Source organism: Pelodiscus sinensis, chromosome Z (assembly GCF_052426305.1).
Source record: "Pelodiscus sinensis isolate ZL-2025 chromosome Z, ASM5242630v1, whole genome shotgun sequence".
Lineage (NCBI taxonomy): Eukaryota > Metazoa > Chordata > Testudines > Trionychidae > Pelodiscus > Pelodiscus sinensis.
Genome location: NC_143085.1, coordinates 33,725,292 through 33,746,876, shown reverse-complemented (window position 1 = coordinate 33,746,876; position 21,585 = coordinate 33,725,292). Strand labels below are relative to the sequence as shown.

Sequence of the window (21,585 nt, the reverse complement as noted above, 5' to 3'; positions counted from 1 at the left end):
TGTACCCGGGGCTAGGGTTTGGGCTCGGGTTCAAGTCCCACTCACCCTGGGAGCAGCCAGCCAGCTTCCTGGGGATAGAGCAGTGGAGTTAAGGCAGACTCATCCCTACCCTGGCCCCCTGCACCTATGTGTACAGCAGAGGCTCCATGGTCCCATGTGCTGCCTCGCATCTAAAGGCATCAACTCTGCAGGCCACAGCTCTCCATTATTGAACAATTAGCCCATCATAAGATGGGAATTTCAGGTTTCTCCTCCATGTTGGTCTGAGACTCTGAGACTCTGGTCTCTCCATCTCTCCCTGCCCCCCCTGCTCCGGCTGTGGCACTTGGCTGACTTCTGCACCCCTCAGCCGGGCCACTGTGGGGGAGCAAGCAGCTGTTTGGGCTTCCCTGTGGTGGCCCAGCTGAGCATTGCGAAGAGGGGGGAGGGGCGGAGTGGTGACGTTCAAGGCCCTGCCTCCTGGTCATGTATGCCAGTGTCCTGCCCCCCTTGCCTTCTGGGCCTGGGCCCAGCTGAGTGGCACAGCGCAAGCGGCACTCAGCAGGGCCCTGGCCAGAGGGGAAGGAAGGTGGGGCACTGATGTACATGGTCAGGGGGCATGGCCGTGTACGTCAGCGTTACAGACTCACAGACACTGGGCTACTATATATATGATGGGAGCTGCAGGGAAGGGCAGCATGTGGAGACCCCCTGCTCTGACTTAGGAGCTGCAGGGACATGCCAGCCACTTCCCAGAGCAGCAATTACCACAGGGATAATTATCCCAGCTAAGACAGGTTCAGCATTTTAGAACTCACTCCTCAAAGAATTAAATTTAAGCATAAGAGAGAAATGAAAGTTATGAAATGCCCAGACCAGTCAAAAACCAAAAATAACCCACTTTGCAAGCAGTAAAAGTAACAACAACCCCTCATGTATGTTGGGTCAGAAGATGAGAGGGAAGGATAGTGCAGGTTTGTGAGAATGACAGAGACACACACAGGGTGTGAGAGTGACAGAGATTTGTGTTTCCATGCTACCTCCATCCCCTTCTCTCTGTGTGGAGATGGGGTACAGAAGTGGAGGGAGGAGGGACTCTGGACGTTAGTGCCCCCCTTTGTCCCTCCCATTCTCTGCACAGCAAGCAGGAGGCTCCCAAGGGGCAGTTCCAAGGCAAAGGGCAGGAGATGTGCAGCCTGAAGGGGAGGGGAAACTGAAGTGCCAGTGCTCAATAGCTTCCAGGCCAAACCAGTCAGGATCCCCTGTCAGAGGCTCCAAGATCTACTGGTAGATCCTGATCTACTGGTTGGTGACCATAATCTAAAGGAAATGCAGAGGAATTCCAAATGGAACACAAAATACCAGCCAGTTAATGATCATTTATGCCCCCACAGTGTGGAGATGAGCCCCTGTCTGTTTTCAGGGCTGCAGTCACTTGAACACACCTCTTGCAGCACGTAGGGGTAGTGTTTTTGGCCTAATCCTGTTTCTTAAGGAGCATTTGCTGAGAGGGTGCTGTGCACCACAATACCCCCCATGCCATTAGGAGCACAAGGTGAAAGTTGATCCGAATTAGCCTGTCTATCCTTGAATGTTATGGCCCCTCCTTGCACCGATTCTGCACAAAGGGGCTGATGCTGAAAAATGTCCTGGGATATTCAGCTGTAAAGCTAACACCCTGGGATCATATTCAGAGAACAGATGAAAAAAGTCATCTCCTCTTGTGAATCTGGCACATCTCACTTCCTTTATATTTTCTACAATCCTCCTTTGCACCCCCATGGGCCAGGACCACAAACATTGAACCCTGTAACCAGAATGGGTCGAAACATTTGCTGTGAATTAATTAAATCATTTTATTCATTTGCCATTTGTTGCTGAGGTTTTTTTGAAGTTTGTATGAGCCAGATGCCAGCATATGACCAAGAGGGGGAAAGCCTGGGGATAGGGGATCATCTTGTAACCCACCTACTAAACTAGATGGGTTCACTTTCCAAATGAAGAGAACAGAATTATCCTGGGGAACAGATAGAGAGACACTGAATTAGTTCACAAGAGGGGGATGTGTGAATGCTATTCTTTCACAGGCTTAGCTTCCTAATGGCTTGCTATGGGATTGTCTGGTTTTGCAGAATTCCTCCACTTTCCTGTGGCTGTACTGTATTTTTAATTGTGTGTTTTTACCACAGAAAAGCACCCAGCAATTAAAAACAAATGTTGGCGACAATATGGCCTTTTGCATGGTTGAAAGTTCACACAAGCCTTTCCCGGGAAAAGCTATGGAAAGAAATCATCTACAGGGCTTGAATCTGCTTCTGGTGATAACCTCACTAGTTACTACTGCCATTTCTTGTTTCATTTTGGGTTCCCATAATGGAGAATGCTGCAGCTATTTCCCTAAATACCAAGGCAATCCATTATGCTGCTGTCACAGGTGCACTGTACTGTAGCAACATGCTGTATTGCTTCTTCACACCAGCCCACTTTATTAATGACAACAAATTGTAACAGCATTCACACTCAGCCGAAGATGCAAGTTAGTGCTTCACGGGGGGAAAAACAGTAGATTGAGAACTCCAGATACAGTGTATTTGCAGAGTCTAACTGCTTTGTAAATGTACCGTTCCCCTTCATCTTCAAATCGGGGAACATTGATTGCAGGTAATTTTGTGTCATCATGGGTACTCTCCTGACATCTCATTCTGTTGCTGTTGTCTGATATTTCATTCTATCAACATATGTAGGACAATTTTCTAGAGGGAGGTTTATCCTCGGTATGAAGTACAGGTTGAACCTCTCTAGTCTGATACTCTCTGATCTGGCAACATCCATGGTTTGGTATGATTGTAGTTAGCCGGATGTCCACTTATCATGGGTGTAGCCAAATTTCCCGCAGTCCCATAAAGCTTGTTTTCAGCTATCAGTCCTGGCTCTCAGTGTTCTGTGCTGTTATTTACCTCTAATTTACCCCTAAATGTCTTCTAGAAAGCCCAGCAAGCAGTGGAAGCGGTAATGCTGCTAGACAATACTGACCTCCCATGGTCAGGCAAATTTGTTGGTTCGGCACCTGTCTGGTCCCAAGGGTGCTGGACTAGAGAGGTTCAACCTATATTAACCCTGGAATTCTGGACTGGATTTTTAAAAAGTGGCCCCTCATTTTGGGTGCTCAGCTTGAGCAATTTGGGGTCTGATTGCCAGAGGTACAGAGCACCCCTCTGCTTGCCTGGAGTAGGCCCCAAAATGGAGAAAGCCAGATGTAGTGAGCACTTCTGAATATGTAAACTCACACATGGAACCTTAGGGCACCTCAGAGACTGTTTGTCTGCATATACTTATCCAATGGGTAAATAAGTGACCTTTTAAAAACCAATGAGCACTACCTAATTAGCTTATCCTGGGTAATTAACATTTTAGCCAAGCCCGAATACATTATACATTATTTGCATACAGAGAGAAGTACAGCGGGGATCTCAGAACTTGCAGACATCAAATCTGAGAGTTTACTGCAAAAGTAATTGCCTGTATTTTAATCTCCCATTTCTTTAGAAGGCATTTCATCCAAAATGCCCACATCAAGTATCTGAGGCATACCAGAAGAAATAGCAATACGGTGATAAGGCGCCTTCATAATCAAAGGCAAAAAAGTGATTGTCTGGGCTGGCAGTCTGGCAAATACTTCAGGATGAGCAACAAGAATAACTACAGCACTGGAGTAAACAGCAACTGATCCATTCTCCACACACTTTCTACCAATGGCCTGGAAACTTTTTAGACTCTCCTCATGGAGCAGTGTGAATGTTAAGAACGGGAGGAGGAAATTGGGGAGCTTCTTAAATTGGTTTTGAGTTTACTTGGCTTTTGCAGTCTCCTCTGTGTACACCCATACAGGACAGAGTTAAGCAAAAAGAGGGAGGGTGTCTTTTCGTGCTAACAAAATGTAAGATGTGCTGCCTCTCCAGAAATATCATAATGGAAAAAAATTACTGGGAATGTACAAGCTAGCTAAGCCATGCAACTTGGTAAAGAAACAGAACCTGTGATAGCTCTGTACTCCTCATAAAATAACTGCCTTGTCAGGGGACTGTAAATTAGCTTCTCAGAGATGATAAGCACATCAGAAACAGAGCAATCAGTCACCACACAAAAGACACTGTCAGCGGAGGGTAGCAGGTTTCATTTAAAACAGAGATAATATATGTTTCAAGGGGCTTAGGATGAACTGACAGTTGTTTGTCTGCAGTGCCCTCTGGGACCCCCTTCACATTGCCAAAGCTAAACAGCTCAGGAATGTATGGTTCACGTAGACACAAAGACATTGAGGATGTTGATTTTGGGGCAAGCTCTTTGGCTGGCTTAGAAACATCACTGATTTGCTGCAGTGCTACCCGATCAGTTCCAATGTGCAGGAAGCCTCAGAAAGAGAAACTCACTTGAATGTTTAGGATTCAGGCTTTCTCAGCCTTTCAATTAGGTGACCAGTTGGAATATTAAAAATGAGTGGAGTCCAATGCTTCTTCCCCCCACCACCATGGGAAAAGATAAGGTGGCTTTCAGATTAGTGTTCCTCCCAGGGAGGCACCAGTAAAAACACCGGGCAAAAGAAAGACTCTGGTTAATCTCAGTTACACCAATGTAAATTCAGAGTAACTCCACTGAAGTCCATGGAGACATAACATTGTATTACTGAGATCAAGGGGTGCCTAGAAAATGAGGCTCGCTCAATGCAAGAGACACAAGAGCATACTTACATTGGTAAGGTCAAGGGGACATAAATTGGCTCCAAGATTCAACTTGTGTTTTTCTTCCCCTGGGAGTTACCCTCATTAAAGTTCCCAGAAGGAGAGCTGGATGTTCTCAAGCTCCTCTTATAAACATCTCAGAGGGAGGTGGATTGTTTTGGTCGGAGGGCCTAGGACTAAAACTTATTATGAAATGAAAATGAGCAAAGGAAAATTCAAGCTGAATATCTGGGAAACAAATTTCTACTGGCTGGCAGTACATCCCAAAGGATGTGGGGGAAGCTGGCTTGAGTGAATTTTGAAAACCAGAATCAATAAAGCCCATGGAAAATGTCCCTCCAGGAGATGGATGAACAAATATCAGTAACAAAACTCCCCTTGATTCCTGCAGGGCCAGGAGTTTGCTCCAGAGGTTTGCTGGGAGTTGTTGCCTTTTCCCTGGTGTGAATATATGCTGATATTCAGACAGTCTCCCCAAGCCCCATGGGACTCTTACCTCGGTCCTCCTCTTTCTCGCGGACCTTCCTCCCTTTGAGAGCTCTGCTCCGGGCCCCCATTTTGTTCCTCTCAGGCATATCCTTGGAAACACTCTTGAACCAAGGCCCAAACCTCCGGACAGAATTCCGGGTCTCTGGAGTCTCCTTGAAACCCCTTCCAAGCTGAACCACTCCTAGGTACTGAAACTCTGTTCCTTCACTGGTGCCTTCCAAGGGGTTGGGTTCATTCTCTGAGATGGTGGGCTCCCCAGCAAACCCAGCATGCAGAAACACCAAGCTGCCGGCCGTCAGGTACAGTGCGATCAGGGTGAAGAAGCGCACAGGTTTCCGCCGAAAATAACGCTGGAACTTTACCAATAACTTCGCCATAGCGCCTTCATTACTCGCCTTGTATTAGGGGAAGTTGCAGAGGAAAGACAGCAACAATCGTCTTGCAACTCTAGCTTCAAGTGCACAAGACTGGGGTCAAAACCGGCTGATATAAGCTAAGTGGGAAAGAGAGGACAATGGCCTTTTGTCAGCCATCCTGCTCTACTGGTTCAATTGCTGAAGTATTCCCCTTGGTATTGTTTTGGGATCAATAGGTAGTCACAAAACCAGATCAGAACTGCATGCTGAACTCATACAAAAATATTTTAGAACTCTATCTAGTCCAAAGGGGCAGGGGTAGGTGCTGGAGAGTATATGTTTCAGTTCCCCTTTCAGGCTAAGAAAACGAGGTATTTCTCACAGCAAAACGCAGTCAGTCCCAGTTGGCTCCATTTCATTCTGCTCCTGTTAACGTTCCTACAGGGTACCCTGGAGACTCCAAGGATGGCGGGATCATGTTAAGAAAGTTGAATGTTTGAAGGTGATTTGAAAGCTGATCAGCTGACACAGCTCCCCTCCCTGGCTCTCTCAGCTTTCAGCTCCTCAGCACTGGTTCTTGCAGGCATTTCTGTCATGGAAATGGCACCGTCTCTTTTTCAGCGAAAGAATGAAAGGTCCCTGGATGCGTCTCCAGGTACGGAATACTAACTGGACCCCTTTGTTCAATGCATCTCCATTCATTTCGGTCTCAGCACAAGAAATCTCCACCTGTGAGTCAAAAGGAAAGACAATGATTAGGAAAGTATTTTGAAGGGAGAGATTTACAGCATTTGAAGCTGCAGGCCTCCCTCAGACTCTCCGATCCCAGTCAAGATAAAACACAAGACCTCTTCTTTCCTTTTGAAACTTAGCAGTCTGGGACATTTGCAAATTAAGCTATTATTAGAGGAAATCCAATACTGTCCAGGCACCTTACAGTTGTCACTATGTTGCACGTTATGGACACTTGGAATTTCCTGGATTCCACTAGGATAGAAATCAAATTTAAAAATAACAGGGCCCTGCCAATGAAGGGAGAATCCCTATTAGCTATCAGCAGTATAGGGCCTATGTCATACAGGTGAGTTATGAAGTCATCAAGTGGAGAATAGCAATACACACACATTCTCTCTCCCTCCCCCCACCTACCAACATATCTACTTCATCACAATATTATATGAATAAAACTGGGACACAAAGGCCATGTTTCTACTTGCTGGAAGATCAGTGCTCTGGCAATGAATCTTATGCGGTTTGATTTAGTGGGTCTGGCAAAGACCCACTAAATCAAATGCTGAGGGTGCCCAGTCAAACTCAGTACTCTTTGTGACTGTGAGGAATAAGGGAAGTTGATGGAAGAGTTTTACCTGTCAACCTCCCACTTTCGGGCAGCCCAAGAAAATCAATGGAAGGTATGTTGACTCTAGCTACACAATTGTTATAATTGGAATTGCCTATCTTACACTGATTTTCTCCATCAATGTAGACCTGTCCTAAGCTGTTTGCAGATTCCCAGATGTATTGTCCAAAATAATTTCAGTCCTTATAATTAGACCAGACTCTTTGACACTTTCCTATGTAGCTATTTAAAAAGGGATTTCTGATGTTTCCAGTCTATTGGTCAGCCTGTTTTGCATGGAGTTGTATTTTAATTACCTTTCCTTCCACTCCAAATCCTGTACCGATGCTAAATCTTTCAATCAGCCTGCAAAGGACTGCAGCATTTCATACAAAGTGCATCCACCAACATTGTCTTATTAAAGGGACAGCTAAACCTTAAACTGTAAAACCAATGAGCAGTTCTCTGGCACCTTAGGGTATATCTAAACTACATGCCTCTGTCACCAGAGGCATGTAAATTAGACTACCTGACATAGTCAATGAAGCGAGGATTTAAATATCCCCCACTTCATTAAAATAAAAATGGCCGCCGCGCTGTGCCGGCTCAGCTGATCGTCGGCACAGCGCGGCAGTCAAGACGCAGATCGGTCGACCGCTCCTTTATGCCTCGTGAAACAAGGTTTACAGGAGCAGTCGACAAAGGCTTCCCTTGTCGATCGATCAGCTGAGCCGGCACAGCGCGGCAGCCATTTTTATTTTAATGAAGTGGGGGATATTTAAATCCCCACTTCATTGACTATGTCGGGTAGTCTAATTTACATGCTTCTGGTGACAGAGGCATGTAGTCTAGACATACCCTTAGAGACTAACAAATGTATTAGGTCATGAGTTGTTGTGGGTAAAACACCCTTCAGGAAGCCATTCTTCTACAAAGCAATTTTATCGCCCGATTACAAAGGGAGACAGCTGAATTGGAATTCATTTACAAGTTCAACACTATCAACTTGGGCTTGAACAAAGATATTAACTGGTTAGTGCACTACAAAGGCAATTTCTAGTGCATGAGAAGGGAGAACAGCAAAAAAGACACAATGGATTTCAGGAAGGCAGATTTTGGTAAGTTCAGAGAGCTGGCAGGTAAGTCCCATGGGAAGCAAGAGCAAGAGGAAAAACAACTGAAGAGAGTTGGCAGTTTTTCAAAGAGACATGATTAAGGGCCCAAAAGCAAACTATTCTGTTGCGTAGGAAAGATAGAAAGTAAGGCAAGAGACCACTTGGCTGAACCAGGAGATCTTACATCATCTAAAAATCAAAAAGGAGTCATATAAAAAGTGGAAACTAGGTCAAATTACAAAAGATGAATATAAGCAAATAACACAAACATGCAGGGGCAAGATTAGAAAAATGAAGGCATAGAATGAGCCCAATCTAGCTAGAGACATAAAGGAGACATTCTACAAATATATTGGAAGCAAAAGGAAAACCAAAGACAGAGTAAGCCCATTGCTCAGTGAGGAGGGAGAAACAATAACAGAAAACATGAAAATGGCAGAGGTGATTAATAACTTCTTTGTTTCAGTTTTCATCCAGAAGATTTATGGTGACAGGATGCCGAACACAGTGAATGCTACTGGAAATGGGGTAGGGTTAGAAGTTAAAACGAAAAAAGAAAAAGTTAAAAATGAGATGCCTGCAAGTCACCATGGCCTGATGAAATGTATCCTTGTGGATACGGGAGAAGGGAGGATGTGGTACACCTAGACTTTAATAAAGCATTGGTCTCCCATGACCTTCTTATTAATAAACTAGGGAGATACAACCTAGATGCGGCTACTATAAGGTTGGGGATTTTAATAGGGGATTTTAATTATCCCCATATTGACTGGGTACATGTCACCTCAGGAAGAGAAGCAGAGATAAAATTCCTCAATGGCTTAAATGACTGCTTCTTGGAGCAGCTGGTACAGGAACCCACAGGGAAGAGGCAATTCTCAATTTAGTCCTGAGTGGAGCGCAGGATCAGGTCCAGGAGATAACTATTACAGGACCGCTTGGGAATAGTGACCATAATAATAACATTTAGCATTCCTGTGGTGGGAAGAACACCTCAGCAGTCCAGCACTCTGGCATTTAATTTCAAAAAAGGAAATTACACAAAAATGAGGAGGTTAGTTAAACAGAAATTAAAAGGCACAGTGACTAGAGCCAAATCCCTGCAAGATGCATGGAAACTTTTTAAAGACACCATAATAGAAGCCCAACTTAAATGTATACCCCAAATTAAAAAAACATAGTAAGAGACATAAAAAAGAGTCACCGTGGCTTAACCACCATGTAAAAGAAGCAGTGAGGGACAAAAAAGGCATCCTTCAAGAAGTGGAAGTCCAATCCTAGTGAGATAAATAGAAAGGAACATAAACACTGTCAAATCATGTGTAAAAATGTAATAAGAAAAGCAAAAAAAAATTTTAAGGAACAACTAGCAAAAAACTCAAAAAGCAATAGCAAAATGTTTTTTAAGTACATCAGAAGCAGGAAGCCTGCTAAAAAACCAGTGGGTCCCCTAGACGATCGAAATATAAAAGGAGCAATCAAGGACGATAAAGCCATTGCAGAGAAACTAATTGATTTCTTTGCTTCAGTCTTCACGCCTGAGGATGTTAGGGAGATTCCCAAATCTGAACCGTCCTTTGTGAGTGATGAATCTGAGGAGCTGTCCTGGATTGAAGTGTCATTAGAGGAGGTTTTGGAACAAATAGAAAAACTTAATGTTAACAAATCACCGGGACCAGATGGCATTCATGCAAGGGTTCTAAAATAACTCAAATGGGAAACTGCAGAACTATCATCTGTGGTTTGTAACCTATCCTTTAAATCGGCTTCTGTACCTAATGACTGTAAGGTAGCTAATATGACACCAATATTTAAAAAGGACTCTAGAGGCAATCCTGGCAATTACAGACTGGTAAGTTTAACTTCAGTACCAGGCAAATTAGTCGAAACAATAGTAAAGAATAAAATTGTCAGGCACGTAGAAGAACATAATTTGTTGTACAAAAGTCAACATGGTTTCTGTAAAGGGAAATCATATCTTACTAATATATTAGAGTTCTTTGAAGGGGTTAACAAACATGCAGACAAGGGGGATCCAGTAGATATAGTATACTTAGATTTTCCAAAAGCCTTTGACAAGGTCCCTCACCAAAGGCTCTTGTGTAAATTACATTGTCATGGGATAAGAGGGAAGGTCCTTTCTTGGATTGAGAACTGGTTAAAAGACAGGAAACAAAGGGTAGGAATAAATGGTAAATTTTCAGAATGGAGAGGGGTAACTAGTGGTGTCCCCCAAGGGTCAGTCCTGGGACCAATCCTGTTCAACTTATTCATAAATGATCTGGAGAAAGGGGTAAGCAGTGAGGTGGTAAAGTTTGCGGATGATACTAAACTGTTTAAGATAGTCAAGACAGAAGCAGACTGTGAAGAACTTCAAAAAGATCTCACCAAACTGAGTGATTGGGCAACAAAATGGCAAATGAAATTTAATGTGGATAAGTGTAAAGTAATGCACATCGGGAAAAATAACCCCAACTATACCCATAGTATGATGGGGGCTAATTTGGCTATGACAAATCAGGAAAGAGATCTTGGAGTTATCGTGGATAGTTCTCTGTAAACTTCCACATAGTGTGCAGCGGCAGTCAAAAAGGCAAATAGGATGTTAGGAATGATTAAGAAAGGGATAGAAAATAAGACCCAGAATATCTTACTGCCTTCTGTATAAAACTATGGTACACCCACATCTTGAATACCATGTATAGATGTGGTCTCCTCACCTCAAAAAAGATATTTTGGCCTTAGAAAGGGTTCAGAAAAGGGCAACTAAAATGATTAGGGGTTTGGAACGGGTCCCATATGAAGAGAAGTTAAAGCGACTAGGACTTTTCAGTTTAGAAAAAAGGAGACTGAGGGGGGATATGATAGAGGTATATAAAATCATGAGTGGTGTGGAGAGGGCGGATAAAGAAAAGTTATTTATTAGTTCCCATAATAGAAGAACTAGAGAACACCAAATGAAGTTAATGGGTAGCAGGTTTAAAACTAATAAAAGAAAGTTCTTCTTCACACAGCGTGTAGACAACCTGTGGAACTTCTTGCCAGAGGAGGCTGTGAAGGCTAGAACTATAACAGAGTTTAAAGAGAAGCTAGATAATTTCATGGAGGTTAGGTCCATAAAAGGCTACTAGCTAGGGGATAGAAATGGTGTCCCTGGCCTCTGTTGATCAGAGGCTGGAGAAGGACAGCAGGAGACAAATTGCTTGACTGTTGTCTTCAGTCCACCCCCTCTGTGGCACCTGGCACTGGCCACTGTCAGCAGACAGGCTACAGGGCTAGATGGACCTTTGGTCTGACCCAGTACTGCCATTCTTATCCCTAAATGGCCTCCTCAAGGATTGAGCTCACAACCCTAGGTTAAGGGGGCTAATGCTCAAACCACTGAGCGACCCCTACCGTCAAGTTAAAGCATTGATTTAGCTGTGCCAAAATAGAGCACTGCTCCAAATTTCTTCATTTTATTTCTTTTCTGTAAGGTTTATTGAGAATCAATCCTATTCATTGTTCATCCTTCTTTTCTGGCTCATCTTGATTCAGTCTCTTTCAACATTTGCTCAGTGATGTCAATTTGGAGGACTTGCTTGTCTCAAGCTCATCTGAACAGCGGCGGATTTAGGGCAGGGCGAGTGGGGCGTCTGCCCCGGGCCCCGCGCTTCCCGAGGCCCCGCGCATGCGCCTTGGCACCACGGCGCATGTGTCAAAGGGGGGGGCCCCGCGAAATTTTGCTGCCCGGGGCCCTGCGGCGCTCTCATCTGCCCCTGCATCTGAAGAAGTGGATTGTGCCCACGAAAGCGACGAAAGCTCATGATTCTCTCTCTCTCTCTCTCTCTCTCTCTCTCTCTGTATATATATATATATATATATATACACACACACGCGTGCATGTGAGCATACACGCACACATATTGTTAAGGTGTCTTAGGTGCCACAGAATGACACATTATACTTGCTTTGGTGATTCTGTTGTCTCTTTTCTGTTTAGTTTTTATGAGAAGCAACCACATTTCAGGCACACCCCATTGTCCTGGCACAACCAACCCGTGACCTTGGTTTAAGTTAGGATAAGAGGAAGCTATACACTGAATTTGATGGTGCTGATTCTTACCATTTAGGAGGAGTTCTTGAACAGACAGACAAATTCTCTAAAATACATAGTAGATTGCATGTGTTTCAGTGGGGACAGGAAACATTAGGGACCAAAACATAGTGGGCTCAGATGTTCTCCTGGTGTTACTAATCCAATGCAACCCAGACATATGTTCTTTTCCATCTGAAAAACACCCAGACCTGGGCAGCCCCATGAAGCTCTCTTTAAATGGTCATTCTCTTGCATTTTTGCATGACAGATGAGAAGCAACCACTGTCAGCCCCTCCACCACACAGTGATCCAGCCTTGGCAAGATACTCCTCATAGCAGCCTGCCTAATGGAGCACACATCTGAGTGCAAAGGGAGGTTCTGTCACGGTCATTGTTTCCAATTAATGTTCTCCCACAAACAGATGTTCCTTGATTATCTGCACTTAGAAAAAGAATGGATATTACATTTCTATTTCTCTCCCTAATCAAAGTAACACGCAATAGACAATTTGTGCTTCCATGGTGCCTGCTAACTGGAGATCTCAACAGGCTTTACAAGTACAAGCCTCATAAACCCCTGTCAGAGAGGTTGGCATTATTAGATGGAGAAACTGAGGCACCGTGAGAGTAAGCATAGAATCCGGCCCTCCTGGTTGCTGCTCCAATGCTCAAGCACAAAACTGGCCTTCCTCTTACAATGAGCCAAACCAACTCCAGATAAAAACATGCTGTTGCTCTACTCCTGCCTGTCAAATTCTTGTAACCATGTGTTTACTGCACTGTTGTACAAAGTTACCTTGTTGAATTCTTTCAATGTTTGAGCCCCCATACTTGCTGCTTTCTTCCATGGGAGGGCAGGTTTTCAAATGAGCTCAACCCTCGTATATGAGGCCTGATGAGCCTCATTTTTTCAGATGAGCTCAGCTTGCCGCAGCTTTCGTGGTGACTGTGACAGGGCACTTGCCCTGCACTGGCCCTTGAAAAGCAAAACCCCAGCCCTAAGTGAGGGCTGAGAACAAAGCCACAGCTAGGCAGCTCTGCTAATGAGGGCCCAGCTCGGGGTGATATAAAGAAGGACTCCTGGGCTATGTCTCCACTGGCAGGTTCTTGCACAAGAGTGGCCGTTCTTCCGCAGAGCATCCACACTTCCCGCCCACTCTTACGCAAGAAGAGTTACAGTCAAGCGTGGGAAGAGAGGGCTTCTTGCACAAGAGCTACGCTCTTTTCTAACAAGTGTAAGCTCTCTTGCACAAGAACTCTTGTGCAAGAGGGCAGTGTGGACACGCAAGAAAGCCCTATGGCTAAAATGGCCATCGGAGCTTTCTTGCGCAATAGAGCATCCACACTGCCATGGGTACTCTTGCACAAAAGCACATGGCCATGTGGACGTGTTCTTGCACAAGAACCCTTGTGCAAGATTTTCTTATGTAAGAACCCACCAGTGTAGACATAGCCCTGGCAGGAGAGGGAGAACTGACGGCTGTTCTGGACAGAGAGCAGTAGAAACCTGACTGCCAGGGAAGCAGGAGGCTTGCTGGGGATAGAGCAGGGCTGGGGAAGAAAGGCAGGGCTGGGGAGGGTCTGACCAGCCAAGCTCCCAGGCTGCAGGGCCTGAAGCAACTGGGGCTGCAAGGGGCAGCCATGGTAGGCAGGGGCAGCAGGTCCACATCCCCTTGCCAGTGATGAGAGGCCAATTCAGACTACAGTTTGCCTCTGAGGCAGGGGCTAGATGAAGACTGGCAGTGGGTCACTGAGGCAAGGTGTGTACAGGGGAACTGGGTGTTCCCTGGGAAGAGAAACACGGGGAGACACCAGCTAGAGGGAAGTGTCCAACAAGCCAAGCAAGCTAATTCCCAGGACTGCTGGCTGGAGGCGCGATGGTGATGAGACTGCCCCATGACAGTGACCATCATTCCATCTAATTTTTTTCCATCCATGTGCAGAATAATTTTTATGTGCACTGAGGCATGTGCGGAGGTGCACCACTGTGGGCAGCTCTGGGTGCTGAGTTGGTCAGCTGGGTGGCATTTGAGTTTCCTGGGTGGCTGCCGAAGTGCAGTGTACAGGCAATGCTGGCAGTGACCCTGCCGGATTTTCAGAAGAGACACTCAGCTCATGGAGTTCTAAGCGCCACTAGAAGCCTGGCCCTGACTCTTGGTATCCCTGTTGCCTCGGCTACCAGATCTCCACTGATGAGAAACCAGCCTCCTCCAGAACCTTTTCTGACTCCTCTCTGGCCACACAGTCTTCACCTTGCTCACATATTCGTCTGGCACCAGCTCGACTTTCTTTGGCCACAGAGCCTCAAAGAGCCAGAGTGAATTGGAAAGGTCTCATTACATTGCAGCCCTTTGCCTTGCTGTGGGTAAGAGAGAGAGAAAATGTCTGTGTACAGAGGTTACTGCTTGGCTCCAGTGAGACTTGCCAGATCCCTCTTCATACATTCTGGCTGTGTCTACATTGGCACCCCTTTCCGGAAAATTTAAATATCCCCCGCGGTATTTGCATTAACATGGCTGCCGCTTTTTTCCGGCTTGGGGAAAAGCCGGAGAAAAGCGCCAGTCTATACGTTATTCTCCGGAAAATAAAGCCTTTTCCAGAGGATTTCTTATTCCTATTCTTATTCTTATTCTTTTACCCTTGAAAGTAGGAATAAGAGATCCTCCGGAAAAGGGCTTATTTTCCGGAGAATCACATCTAGACAGGCGCTTTTCTCCAGCTTATCTCCAAGCTGGAAAAAAGCGGCAGCCATGTTAATGCAAATGCCGCGGGGGATATTTAAATCCCCCGCGGATTTGCCTATTCCAAAGTCTACATTAGCATCCCTTTTCCGGAAAGGGGTGCCAGTGTAGACACAGCCTAAATGTGAGGCTCTGGAATCCTCACTGGGTTTTGCACTACTATTGACAGAGGGGTGAGAGAGGTTTCAAAGGGGGCATCAAAACTGCACCTGTACTCAAAATAGCTTATTTCGAAATCTGGTGCTATCTACACCCTTGTAGAAGGAGGTTTATAAGGATGTCGGAATAGTGAACCCGTTATATTTCAAAATAAGGGGCACACTCCAAAGACGCAGAATAACTATTTTGAGATACTTCCAGTACCCCGAAATAACTCTGCAGTGTAGACGTAACCTAAGAGGCTAATGAGACAACTAGTAACAGACAGAAAACATGGAAAGAAAGAACCTTGACCTGCTCACATGAAGGATAACAGTGTAAAAATCACTGCTAGGCTCCAGACAGTCTCGACGCCAAAGGATAAATGGAAACAGATCAGACATCCGAAAAGGTAACATACATAAACCAGTAAGAAAACATTTTAACTTCTCTGGATACTCAGTAATGGATTTAAAAGTAGCCATCCCTTCTACAAAAGAGACACTTCAAAACCAGACTACAAAAAGAAACAGCAGAACTGCAATTAATCTGCAAATTTAACACAATCAAATTAGGACTGAATAAGGATTTAGAATGGTTATCTCTCTACCAAGGCAATCTCTTGCTATTCATATTTCCTCAATAAGATACTGGGAATAAGCCACATCCATCCTGACTGAATTGGCCCCACTAACACTGTTCCTACACTGGATAAGTAACTCCATTCTTTCAAAATGCTAGTACAATGAAAGTTTTGTTATCTGGCACGCATGGTTGAATGGGGGTTGTCAGTTAATTGAATGTGCTGGATAACAAAGTTTGTCCTAGCTCCTAGCAGCTTGAGGCAGGCTGAGGGGAAAGGAGGTACCTGCCGATGACTGTCAGAAGGACAGGTGGGAGTTGGGTAAATGTACCTGAAGATGCAGCATTTTGTGTGTGTGTGTGTGTGTGTGTGTGTGTGTGTGTGTGAGAGAGAGAGAGAGAGAGAGAGAGAGAGAGAGAGAGAGAGATCTTGAAGTGATTTTTACCCAGAAAAGCTTATGCCCAAATAAATCTGTTAGGGTATGTCTACACTGCATTCCTCTTTTGAGAGAGGAATGCAAATGCAGCTGAGCGAAATGGCAAATGAAGTGCGGATTTGAATTTCCCGCACTTCATTTGCATAATCGCATCCAGGCACTATTTCAAAATACCTTATTTCAAAAAAAGAAACACAGTCTAGATGCAGTTATTTTGAAAGAAACCCCTTCTTTCAAAATTACCCTTAAACCTCATTTTATAAGGAGTAAGGGTCATTTCAAAAGAAGGGTTTTCTTTTGAAATAACTGCATCTAGACAGTGTTTCTTTTTTCGAAATAGCGCTTTTTCAAAAGAGCGCTATTACGTGATTATGCAAATGAAGCGTGGGATATTTAAATCCCAGCTTTGTTTGCACTTTCAAAGTGCTTCATTTACATCCCTCTGCCGACAGAGGGATGTAGTTTAGACATAGTCTTAGTCTTTAACGCTCCAGAGGACTCCTTGTTTTTTGGCAGATACAGACTAACACAGCTAGCCCTCTGAGCCTTGGTCTACATTTCAAAATGACAAGTAGAGCATCCACACTACTAAGCCCGTTATTTTGAAATATTAACTCCTGCTTTCCACAAGGAATAACGTTTATTTTGAAATAGCGATAGTGTGGATGCTCCACAGCTGCTGTTTTGAAATAACAGCTCCCCAGATTCATTCAAACGAATTACTCCCCGGTGTGTCCTGGGGCTCTAAGTCAAGGTAGCACACCCACATTAAGGGACGCTACCTCGGACAAATTTCAAGGCTTCCCTGTAGTGTGAACTATTTCAAAATAGTTATTTGGGAATTATTATTTCAAAATAAGCTATTTCAAAATAATTTCCTAGTGTAGACATGCCCTGAGACTTCTAGCCTCCTGTGAGAGCTTATGTAGCTCCACCTAGGTTCAGCACAGAAGGCCACTGTCACCTCTTGGCTTTTCCTTTTTCAGCCTTTTTTTTTCTGCTCATTCAGGTCTTTCTCTTGGAGGGCCAGGCAGCAGACACAGGCACATGGATTCATTCTAATTCTCATTGCATTTATCGTACTCTAATGCTCCAATAAATGTATATCCACTGCTCTCAGCTTGTTCACCCCAAATCCAGGGGAACTACTGCAGGGGTCAAATGGACAATAAACTTCCCAGATCTGAATAGGTGCATATTAATAATGACTTCAGGGGAGCCAGTAACTCACAACAATTAACTGCTCACTTTTTCGGCTGCACGTCCCCCCGAAGATCAGTTTCCTCTTGTGTACTTATTGTTTAACACTTCCCCCCCCCTTATTTTAAGTATCCTGATTGCTCACAATTTTCTGAAAGTATTCAATCCCTCCTAAGAGTAATCAGATATGTAACATGGCATTGTTCCTGTTCCCTGATTGGATGAGTGAGCAAGCATGACCACTTCCTTATATGGATTTAAAATTCAGCTCCTCCCTGTGACATCGAAATTCACATCATGGGAGCCTTTGTGCTAGTGCACCCACCTGTAGGAGTGGACATGAAGGGGACCCACGCATGACTGAAACAAATTTATTTCACCTGAGAATAATTATCCAAGGTCTGTTCGCTGTTTGCAGGGCTTAACAGGAGCTCTAATGGAGAGGTATTTATCCCCATTCAGAGCAACAAGCACAAGGTTTGTGCATCACTTACATCTTGTTTCAGGCCATGGATATAAATGGAGCATAAGTAACTCATTGGCCTTGGGCTGAGCCCTGTGTAGGCTGACTCTCTCTGCTGGGTTTTGCCTCTTTCTGATTTGCTACATGGCAGACTTGCAACATGTGGGTGTGCAATCTAGTCCAAATTTGTGTGTCTCTTTCTCACAGGACACTTCTTTCTCTGTGTTCTGCAGTAGGTACTAGTGATGGGTGACATCAGGCCCAGAGTACTGCCCAATACTCCACATAACTAAGTGCACCTGTCCAAGGGTTAACCAAGCACACCGGCATCCATACTCTATTGCTTGTGGCTACAGTTCATTGAGGGAGCAACAGTAGAGGCCTCTGTAAAAAGGTATTAGGCATTCCCATGAGCCAGCAACACTGCAGTTATGCTAGCAAGGATACCAATCATAAGTGTGATCCACCCACATGCTTCAGGGCAGAAGCCAAGTGCCCAGCTTGGGATCAGGAAGAAATTATGACCACTTTTTAAAAAGTGGTCAGGTAATTATTCACAAGCAATAAACTATCTGAATTACAAGGGCAATGGAATGGTAGCTGTACATTGCAAATTTCATGAAGGGGCTGATTATCTGGTGAGAAGGGAGAGTTGTAGCCATGTGTCTGCAAAATAAAATGCATTTGGCCTTTGGGAGCAGGGCTCAGCCAGGAGCTGGGCTGAGACCCATATCATGCTGCTGACTATCTCAGCACTGAAGGGGGCCAATGCCACGGTGTGTTCCAGGACTTTATGCCTGGTAATAAGGGCAGGTTGTTAGAGTAACAACATTTGGTTTTAGTGGCATTTAAAGCCATTTGTTTGCTAGAGAAGTTCCACTGAATTTTAGTAGCAAAAATAGAATAACACAGAGCTATATCACACAAAGATAGACACAGTCTCATATACACACAGCGACATACACCAGTGGCTGCCCAATGTACAACATATAGGCTATGTCCATTTTTCACAGTCTTCCCCTCCACTCCTTTGTGCCGCACCCCTGGGTAGTTGGTAGTTGCTCTGCTGCAGTAGGGTCTGTCTTTCAATAGTTTCCCCGTCTCCTCCCATCTCCTCTCCTGTGTTCCTCTCTGTCTTCCCAAAGCCAGACACAAATGCAGAAATGGCCTTGACGTTTGGCTGGGTTTGGTATGAGGCACAGGAGTTTCCCATCCCTCGCAGGCAATGAGGCCTACGCAGACTCATCCCCTGGGTGGCCTTTTGCACCATCCCGTTAATCACAGCCCTTGAGACTGTCATGCTTCAGTCCAGACTCCCACAAACTAATGAAAAGCAAATTTATGGCTAAGTCGTCAGTAATTCCCCAGCAGCAACCCCAGGCAGTATCTTCTGATTGGCTGTTAATTCAGAGTCATATTTAATGAGCCGGCAGCTCTTCAGTCACAAAGGTGCTGCAGGGAAAATGTCACCATTAATCGTGGCCTTGTCAGAATGGAAGGGAGCAATCTATTAAAACCCTTGAAGTCAGGGGGGCCCTTTTGTCTTTCCCCCTTTAACATTTTTGTCAATTGCATTTTTGCTGCTGGGAAGTGACTGAGTTCTCAGTATCCAATTCCTGGCCTTCCAAACACAAAGCCCCACAGATTCCCTTAGATGAGAATGGCTGCATTCCAGCTGGGGGACTAATATGAATTCACCAGGTCCCAATGTTGTCTGTGACAGTGCATTGTGAAGGAGAATCCTCCCCCCCAATACTTAAGGTGGTCTAATGGGGAGCACCAAGCAAATCTAAAAAGCAGGAGTCTTTTCCTTGACTGTCACAAGAACCAAAACTGCCTTCTACGACAGTTCCCCTGTTATTTCACCAATCATACCTAGGGTTTCAGTGGCATGATCACTAGATCGAAAGCCAAACATTAGCTCTGAATAATCATAGTGGCCCAATCCTTCTGCTCCAATGGGATACCACACTGCATATAAAGCAGGTAATGGTCTGTCTGTGCATATCCATGCAGCAGCTTGTAGGCTTCCAACATTCCCTTGCGATACACCCATTGTGCCCACACAGGAAAATCTGTCAGCTATCTCCAGAGAGGCCAACAGACTGTTTGCCAACCTTGTGGAGAGAGATTAGAGACACTTCCTATCCGATCCTGCCTCAGTCTGACTCCCAGTTTAGGGCTCACATGGTGGCTTTTTTTATACCATGCTTCTCATAAGGTGGCACAGGTCCACCTACTTCTTAAAGGAAAAGTGTCCCCATATGACTGAGGTGGTGAGGCCCCTTCATTTGCAGAAACATCAGAGACTGAAGGGGTCCATGCAGCCTCACTCAGTCACCATTTGGGCAGGTCTCCCCAGGTAAGGGCTGAGGCAGGAGGGAACTTTGCTAGATGACTCTTACCCCCGGGCTTTCAGGTGCAGACAGAGCTAAATGCTAAAGGTCATGCCCAGTTGGTGTGGCATGCTGTTCCCCTCTATGGGTACATCTACACTGCACAGCTACTTTGGCATATGGGAGGTAACCCGAAATAGCTACCCTATGTCTACACAAGCTGCCCGCTTTTTCAAAATATTTTTTGAAATAACAAGCGCACTGTTTCACCATACTAGTAAACCGCATTGCACAGGGGATAAGGGATGGCTTGAAATAGTGAGTTATTTCAAAATTTGGTGCTGTGTAGATGCACCAAATTTCAAAATAAGCTATTTCAAGATAGATTGTGTATCTTATTTCGAGTTTAGGGTGCTGTGTAGACAGCATTGTAGCTAGAGGCTGAGCTTGCTACAGCTCAGCTGAGTTAATGAAATTGGGTCCCAGCTCAAACAAGAGGAGCTCAAGCCTTAAGATCCTGAAGTCAATGAGTCAATTCCTGCCACCAGCAACTTGACAAAGAAAATTTGGATTGAAGGGACTGTACACCCAAACATTGGGTCATTTTCCCTGTACATGGTTGATAAGCAGCCATTATAGTTCATTGACATTCATGAATCCATTGAGCCCTGGTCACTTATTCCTGTAGGGAGTCGTCAGATGCCCCCACGGAGGGACTACATGGCTGCAAGAGACACCATCTGTCACAATCCAGTCAGTGCCGCTGTCTGGATGGCACACATAAGAGCAGAGGGCTGCATGCAGCCCATCGGGGTTCTACGTGTGGCCCATGAGACATTTTGTTACTGTTGCTCGGACACAGGGTTGCCAGTTTCTGATGGTTTCCATCCACAAAGGCGTTTTCCTTCCTGTATTGCTACAGTGACACACGCGTACGGCAAAGGCACGCAACACAAGGTGCGGGTTGACTGCACACAACACTGGGAGAGCAGTGCACTCCCTCTACATGCAAACACAGCGTTGCTAAGGTTCATTTGTCATCGCCTGCAAATTCTAGGCAAGCCAGTGCAATTAGCAAAACTTCCCTAATTCAGGAAACCATCTTGGTGACGACCAACTTGCAGCCCGTGGAGATGAAGAAGGACCACTCGTGAAGCTCACTCATTAACCTAGGTCCCCCTCACAGGCCAGAGGGCTGTGCTGATAGCAAAGATGTCTCAGGAGTATTGATGTTATTGTTCATATCGCAATAGCACCCAGAGACCTCAACTGAAATAAGAGCCCCATTATGCGAAGTGCTGCGCTAATGCACAAAAAGGACCCCTGCCCTGAAGAAATTGCAGTCTAAATAGACCAAGGAAACAGAGAAGGGAGGTGAAGTAACTTGCCTAAGGTGACAAGGTGGATTAGTAGCGGAGCTTGGAACAGAGCCTCTGCTAGACCACACTGCCTCTCAATGCTACCTACTTACAAAAACTATAATAGTAACATTACTCTTTTTGTACTACCTTTGCTTACAAAAGCTGCTGCCAGACTTTCATTCATGGAGCGCAGCTGATCCTCTGGCTAATACCCCCTTCCTCACTGGACAGG

General features: G+C 45.0%; 1 protein-coding gene across 3 annotated transcripts in view; it reads right to left on the bottom strand.

Annotated features, from left to right (window-relative positions):
* The window catches only part of WSCD2 (WSC domain sialate O sulfotransferase 2), a 221,757-nt gene that overhangs the window by 130,491 nt on the left and 69,681 nt on the right, over nucleotides 1–21,585 (bottom strand). For 2 of the 3 annotated variants that reach the window (XM_075898761.2, XM_014572916.4), the window contains exon 2: nucleotides 5,215–6,292. In XM_075898761.2, the coding sequence (XP_075754876.2) occupies nucleotides 5,215–5,584 (370 nt within the window). In that variant the 5' untranslated portion in view covers nucleotides 5,585–6,292. Of the gene's footprint in view, nucleotides 1–5,214; nucleotides 6,293–21,585 lie in introns of those variants that run through there. The other variant, XM_089775177.1, reaches the window with a different exon arrangement.